This window comes from Candida margitis (genome assembly GCF_024628925.1).
Source record: "Candida margitis strain CBS 14175 chromosome Unknown scaffold129, whole genome shotgun sequence".
In the NCBI taxonomy this organism is placed as follows: Eukaryota; Fungi; Ascomycota; class Pichiomycetes; order Serinales; family Debaryomycetaceae; genus Lodderomyces; species Lodderomyces margitis.
The window spans coordinates 1-6,640 of record NW_026261917.1 but is presented as its reverse complement, the minus strand read 5'-3'; the positions used below and the strand labels follow the sequence as shown (position 1 = coordinate 6,640).

Genomic DNA, 6,640 nt, shown 5'->3' with positions numbered 1-6,640 from the left:
AGATTGCTTCAATTCAAAATGTAAATAGTTAAGTCACAACTGCAGAAAACACGCCTCGATCAGTCTCTGCTTCGACTAACATCCAAATTGTGTGCTGGCACTTGAGCAACGGATTTCAGGTACATGGCCCATTCACATTCATACCCGTTGTGTCTCTGGTGAGATCAGTGTCACCATTGAATTCAACCCAGTTGGTCACACATATAGCTCCATTCAATACTCCAAGCTCAAATATAACCTTCCCACAACCATCGCACAACCATCCACTCCACTTGGAATAAACTCCTATTGGACATGACTTTACTCTAACGTTGTGAGTGTCTAATTAATGGTCTCCGTAACTCGGTCTCTCCACTTGGCATCTGGTGCTGACACGAATTACCCACACCGCTGAATTCCCCAACTGATCCATTGGCCATTGCTTGCTCTCATCCTCGCTATCTGGTGTATTGCGTTCATTTCTAAGCTGTCTCTAATGCCACCTCTTGATGCAGTACTGCACTAGCTGTTTTCTTGTAACTACATGTGTGCAACTGACAGAAGTGTGTGGAATTTTGTTATGCATGAAAATAAGCTATTTGTATTTAGAATGTCGCACACTACCACACGACAGTTCGAATGGATGCAAATTGCCATAGCAAGACAATGAGACAAAATAGTAATGATTGAAGCGTTTACCAGATAGACTCAGCTGAGTGTGATAGAGAGATATATCACTAGTCTGGTGTCTCTATTCAGTTTGTAGTTGTTGCACTTCCCTTCACCTGGCTTTAATGTATTATGCAACACAACTGACTGTGTCTGTAATTTTTCGCCTTAAGAAAAAATACTGGCTATTGGTAGACACTCTTTTTTTGCAGCAACGCCCTCGTCTTACAGCATATACACGATGCTACTGTCCTACATTGCTAATGTCCTCCAGTCCTCCAGTCCTTCCCTCCCCTACAAAAATCCATAATTTTTTGGACGCCGCCTGGAGAGCCGGGACATGTCAAAATTTTTCAGTTGGACTTTGACCCCAAAATTGGCACCTGCATGTGCCTTCTTACTTTAAAGCTGTAAGTTGAGCTCTAAACTTCGGTTGTGAGTTTGGGAAAAGGTGTTGTAGGGGTGTAGTCCGTAATTTTTATTTTCTCCTAAGAGGTAAATTATAATTGGAGGGGGTTTGTCTAAGTTTTTGCAATGATATTACGAGAATTATTTTACTGAAGAACATCAGAGATACATATCATTCAGCATAAGTGAAGTTATTTAATCAAAAATAATCAAGGACTCTCTTGCATGACATTATATTCACTTGTTTGAATTACTAGAGTTCCTTGCCATTCTCAAAATCAATCAGACCCCTGAGTTATGACATTTTCTAAACAAGTTATGATGCTCTTGTGGCTCTATCTTACTTCCGCTTTTGAGGATTCTAACTCAAAATATTGAAGCACTCTTACGGCATCATATTATAGAAGATTGAGTTGAATCATAGAAACCTAGTATCAACATTGCGAAGAATGTGGTAGCAGCAAATAGGTCTCTGATGCAAAGATTGCAAAAATTTTTTTTTTATGTTTGTACTTTGTGTTTCATCAAACCTTCGCTTCTCTGTCCAATTATAACTAGTTTCTTATAATCACACATATATATGAGCCTGAAACCAGCCAAAGTCCAATATCCGTATGTTTCTTGTACGAATTGATTAAATTTAATTCATTACTAACTTTACAAAGGTTTTGGTATGGAGGTTTCTCAAGCATGGCCGCATGCTTAGTAACCCATCCTTTGGATCTCGCAAAAGTACGATTACAAACTGCATCCACCCCCGGTCAGTCTCTAGTTTCCATGTTGTATCGGATAATATCACAAGAGGGGTTTTTCAAAATCTATTCGGGTTTGACGGCGTCTCTTTTGAGACAAGCAACTTATTCGACAACCCGATTTGGAATCTACGAAGCACTCAAAGATTACTATATTAAGCACAGCCATAATCAACACCCCGGCACTCTTGTATTATTACCCATGTCTATGATTTCGGGGGCAATGGGGGGTCTTGTGGGAAACCCGGCTGATGTTGTCAACATTAGAATGCAAAACGATTCAACTTTGCCAATTCAGCAAAGACGAAATTACAAGAATGCATTTGATGGCTTGTACAGAGTATACAAGAGTGAAGGGCTTAAGTCGTTATTCAGAGGTATATCTCCAAACTTGGTTAGAGGGGTGTTAATGACAGCTTCGCAAGTTGTGACCTACGATATTGCAAAAGGTCTTTTGATTGATCAAGTACATATGGATCCAGCAAAGAAATCTACTCATTTTAGTGCGTCCTTGATTGCTGGATTGGTTGCAACTACTGTTTGCTCCCCCGCAGACGTTGTGAAAACGAGAATCATGAACAGCAAGGGCAGCGGTCAAGGCGCATGGACTATACTTCAAAATGCTATTAAACATGAAGGAGTTGGATTTATGTTTAGAGGTTGGCTTCCAGCGTTCATCAGGTTAGGCCCACACACAATTGTTACTTTCTTGGTCTTGGAGCAATTGAGAAACTTTAGACTTGGAATGTAGAGCACTGAATTCGTGTTTCAACTTTGATTATACCACAAACAAAGAACAATAGAAACATTTTATAGATATTTTATAGAAGACTCATTTAAAAAACATAGATGGGTACTAAATCCCACTTCGAGATACCGTTCATGGTCGTCACTAGTTGATGTTGTCGCATGCGTACCAAACAAGCGTGCAAAGACATCTTGAGCTATACAGAAAGAGTGCAACAGTTAACACATGAACAACACACGTATAACCAACGCCTAAAGAGTGAAATGAAAGCAACTACAATTTTGTATGTTAACGCTTGAACTCAGCACGCCGGTTCATGGGATGCTGAAATTGTACATTCATCTCCACCTATTAACCTAAGAACTCTTAACTTCGATGTTATCTAATTCGGCTTTTTCAAAGGCCTCCTTCTCTGCTTCCAAAATATATAGGATTAAGTAGTGATCGTCTTCTTCTGGCTTGAGAGCTTTTCCTGGTGGAAGTAATTGGTGGGTCAATGATAATTGGTGGGCAGTGAGAATTCTAAAGTTTCTCGAGTAACTCAATGCAGGGGGTAATCTCTTGATGGCCTTTTGCATGATAGGAGTCTCTTCCATAAGTAAATCATTAAACCTATTTCTAGTTAGTATTCCTGACTGAAAGTGTCATTTGTACTTGATTACATACTTTAAACCCATCTCTCTGTAACCAGCATAGGCAGTAAATTTGTTTGCAATTGGGGTGACAATTTTGGACAAAGTAGGTCTTGACAATATAAAGTTGGCAGCCTTAACGACTGAAGTCATGGACAGCATTGTTCACGTAAATATATAGATATATATATATATATGTATCTCTTGCTATAGCTTTGGTTGATTAGCGTTCAGCTCCTTCCAATGTAAGCCTGTGTTTTATTTTTTTTTTTTTTCTCTTTTGCTTCCTCTCTCTGGGTGAATGTAATCATTTTCAATCAACTGTAATTGGCTAGTCATTGTAGACTTCCAAATATGGAAATATGTTACAAGTACACACAATAGTGGTTCTGAAGTTTTTTAGTTAGAGATGGCTACATTAGCACTACAGCGGCGGTCTTTAATTCAAATCTAGAAATATCATCTATCATCTATTCAATAGCTATACTCGTCTATGTGAAGGTCGGTTGCGTTGGGCAAGCACACTTGTTCCACCATTTTTAAAGGGCCGAAATCCTTCACCTCATCAAACAACTCTTGATTCTTACACAAGATAAGGCCATATACTCCACATGCATTGATTCCTATTTTGTCTTCAAATTTAGCGCTTGATCGAGGCACCATGAGCATGTATTTAGTAGTCATGATAAAATTGAACGAAATGTGGTGCTGATTGTTTTCCCGAAGTACATTCATTGAGTGTTGCAAAAGCGAAACAAACGAAGTTGCTAAAGCTTCTTCGTCAATGTCTTTTTCGCGCAAGCGAATTAGATAATGAGCAAAGGGAATATTCTTGTCTTGCAATGGCTTCTGAGCATCTGCAGGAACAGCCAGGTTCTCTGCTAGTATTTTAGCATAAGATTCGAATTTGTCCCTTGGTGGTGCTGTCATGAACTGTACATGTTTGTGTGGCTGGGAAGCACCACTTTCGGGACCACAGTTGTAAAAAGCAAACCAATCCTCTTCAACTGGACTCTGCTTACCTAGCTCCAGCAAAATGCTGTACGTTGCAAAAAGTTCGGTCTCGGAGAGCGGAGTGTTTTGGTGTTTGAAGGCTCGTGTCACCAATAAGAAATGCTTGGAAATGACGGGAAACTTGTTGAATACTAGTCTAAACTGGTGTTCCGGTCCATACTTATCGACAATTGTGAGTTCTGGTTCAGGTTTTTCAAAAGGGTTTGAATTTTGATCACCCTTTTCCGGTCTATGCATCAAGGAGGTCAACATCGTCAACTGGGTATTTGCCGTCTTCTCACCGACTAGAAACAGCTCAATTTCGTTCACTACGGCATCTCCGTTGAACAAAATGTCCTGAGATTTCAAAGCTTGTTGGTACTTTTCACTCAATGTGGCGTAGAAGTCATTAGGCAAGTTGTAGTCGGACATTATTGTTTTGTTGCAACTAAAGCGAGTTTAACTTTCGGTATTTGTTTTTGTTGGATGAAAATGGGACCGAAAAGAAAATACAGTCTTTTTATTTTTTATTCATACTAGTGCGACATAATAATTCATACCAACGCGACATTTATTTTTCATGCTAAAATGACTGAATTTTTCATACCAATGCGCGTTAATTTTTCATACCAATCCGACCTATAATTTTCATACCAGCGCGATACAGTCTGACTACAATGATTTTCTGTGTAGTTTAGTGTGCGCGCTAATACGAAAAATTTAGGGCGAATTGGTATGGATAATTTTGACGCACTAGTATAAAACAAAAGTAAAAACACTGTACAATGCTATCTGACAGGTTTAACTGTAACTTACTCAAATGTACCACAAGGCTACAGACCATTCATTGATATCTTGGTAGATCTCCAGGAAGGATCTTCTGTTGATATTCAATATACCAACGAGTACAAGTGCAGATATAAAAGATGCCAAGAAAGCTAGCTTTCCTTACACATGGGGAATATATGACAATACTGAAGCTGGATCAAATGATGGTAAGGTGGTCACAGTGACTACAACAACGTATTATGGATCCACGACTGCCGTCACTACTTTGCCATATTATACAACGCCTGGAAGTACAGAAACAATTGTTGTCGAAGTTCCAATTCCAACAACAACTATAACTACAACATATGATGGAAAGTCAACTTCGTACACTACTATCACTGCCACACCAGGTGAAACAGCTACACTTATTGAATATGATCCCATCGAGCACACTACCACATGGACTACTACCAGCACCGATGGATCAGTGGTGACTATATCTGGTATTATTTCCAAAACAGAAACAACTTACATTACCATCACCACATTCCTACCACCAGTTCAAACTGAGTACACTACTACTTGGACTACTACCAACTCAAACGGATCAGTTGAGACTGATTCTGGTATCGCTTCAGGATCAAGTATCTTCAGTACCTTCCCACATGAGACCACAAGTTCTGGTCCTGGCTTTGGTTCTAACATCGGCCCAGGGTCCGGTTTTAGCACTGTAATTGTTCTCGGTTCTGGTTCCAACACTGGTGCAGGTTCTGGTGCAGGTTCTGTTTCCTCTGGAGACGCTTCGGCTTTGATCAACGGGGCATCGACTGCATCAGCAACCAGAGTATCTTCACATACGTCTGCGTCTACACTCAAAGGATCTGGTTCAGTTGTCAAAGTGTCGTCGGTTACAAATATCATTATGTGCTTAGTTATCTTTGGTTTCTTTTAGGATATGATGATTAAGGATAGAGAACAAGAGTGATATAAGAGTTTATTAGGTGAAGGTTTTCCTAGAAGCTTTTAGATGTTACTATTTGTTTTGCCATTTGTGTTTTGAATTCTTTTATTTTTATGACTTTTGCTGGTCGATTTTTTTTACTACATTGGCTTGTTGGTTTTTTTGCGATCAGTGTTTGCTCTATTGCAAATTCTTTCTTTTTGATCTTTTTGGTTCCTCTTATCCAAGCATTGGTATTTCTTCTGTTTGGATTTAGAGATTTTCAGCTATTTTCGGTTATATATATCTTTCAAGGTCAATTTCGACTTTTTAAGGGTTTATTTTTATAGTACATACCTATTAATAATTTTATACATTCTTTGTAGCCATTACTCATAAATATCACAGATGATGGCACTCTATTTGTATATGATTTGGCAAGTGTACTCTAAACTATTTTTATCGCGAAGGTGAGAAGAGTCAAGTGGAAAGAGATACTATTTTGCAACCGCCAATCATTTTCCTTTTATTGGAAGAAAATATTCAAAAATATTGACCTTTTGAAGCCCCTCCTGAACGTATGTATGCCCAAAAGCTTCTTATTGTTCGGTTGAAGTATTCAAATAAATTTCTTACAACTTAATTTTTAAAGAGGTTTTTTTCATTTACCCAAAAGTATGTCGTGTAGTAAAATCACTTATGCTGAATGACGAAACTATCGACACCGCGACACTGGAGTATGGTACGC

At 38.9% G+C, this 6,640-nt stretch overlaps 3 protein-coding genes across 3 annotated transcripts, besides 1 other annotated feature; 2 read left to right on the top strand and 1 right to left on the bottom strand. All coding sequences in view use genetic code 12, as the record gives it.

The window, feature by feature from the left end:
* Positions 1 to 1,833: 1,833 nt before the first annotated feature.
* On the top strand, positions 1,834 to 2,559 carry CANMA_005373 (uncharacterized protein; the record flags this gene model as incomplete). Its single annotated transcript, XM_051817746.1, has 1 exon — positions 1,834 to 2,559. The coding sequence occupies one exon, from the start codon at positions 1,834 to 1,836 to the stop codon at positions 2,557 to 2,559; it is 726 nt and encodes a 241-aa protein (XP_051669039.1).
* A 353-nt stretch (positions 2,560 to 2,912) lies between these two features.
* CANMA_005372 (APA2) lies at positions 2,913 to 4,613 on the bottom strand (the record flags this gene model as incomplete). The annotated part of the gene is made up of 3 exons (XM_051817745.1): positions 2,913 to 3,168; positions 3,223 to 3,331; positions 3,800 to 4,613. 3 exons carry the CDS (start codon positions 4,611 to 4,613, stop codon positions 2,913 to 2,915), a joined length of 1,179 nt encoding a protein of 392 aa, XP_051669038.1.
* A 353-nt stretch (positions 4,614 to 4,966) lies between these two features.
* Positions 4,967 to 5,904, top strand: CANMA_005371 (uncharacterized protein; the record flags this gene model as incomplete). Its single annotated transcript, XM_051817744.1, has 2 exons — positions 4,967 to 4,980; positions 5,094 to 5,904. The coding sequence occupies 2 exons, from the start codon at positions 4,967 to 4,969 to the stop codon at positions 5,902 to 5,904; spliced, it is 825 nt and encodes a 274-aa protein (XP_051669037.1).
* Positions 5,905 to 6,591: 687 nt separating this feature from the next.
* Positions 6,592 to 6,640: a sequence feature (Short protein (CANMA_005370, KAI5950304.1) was converted to a misc_feature.).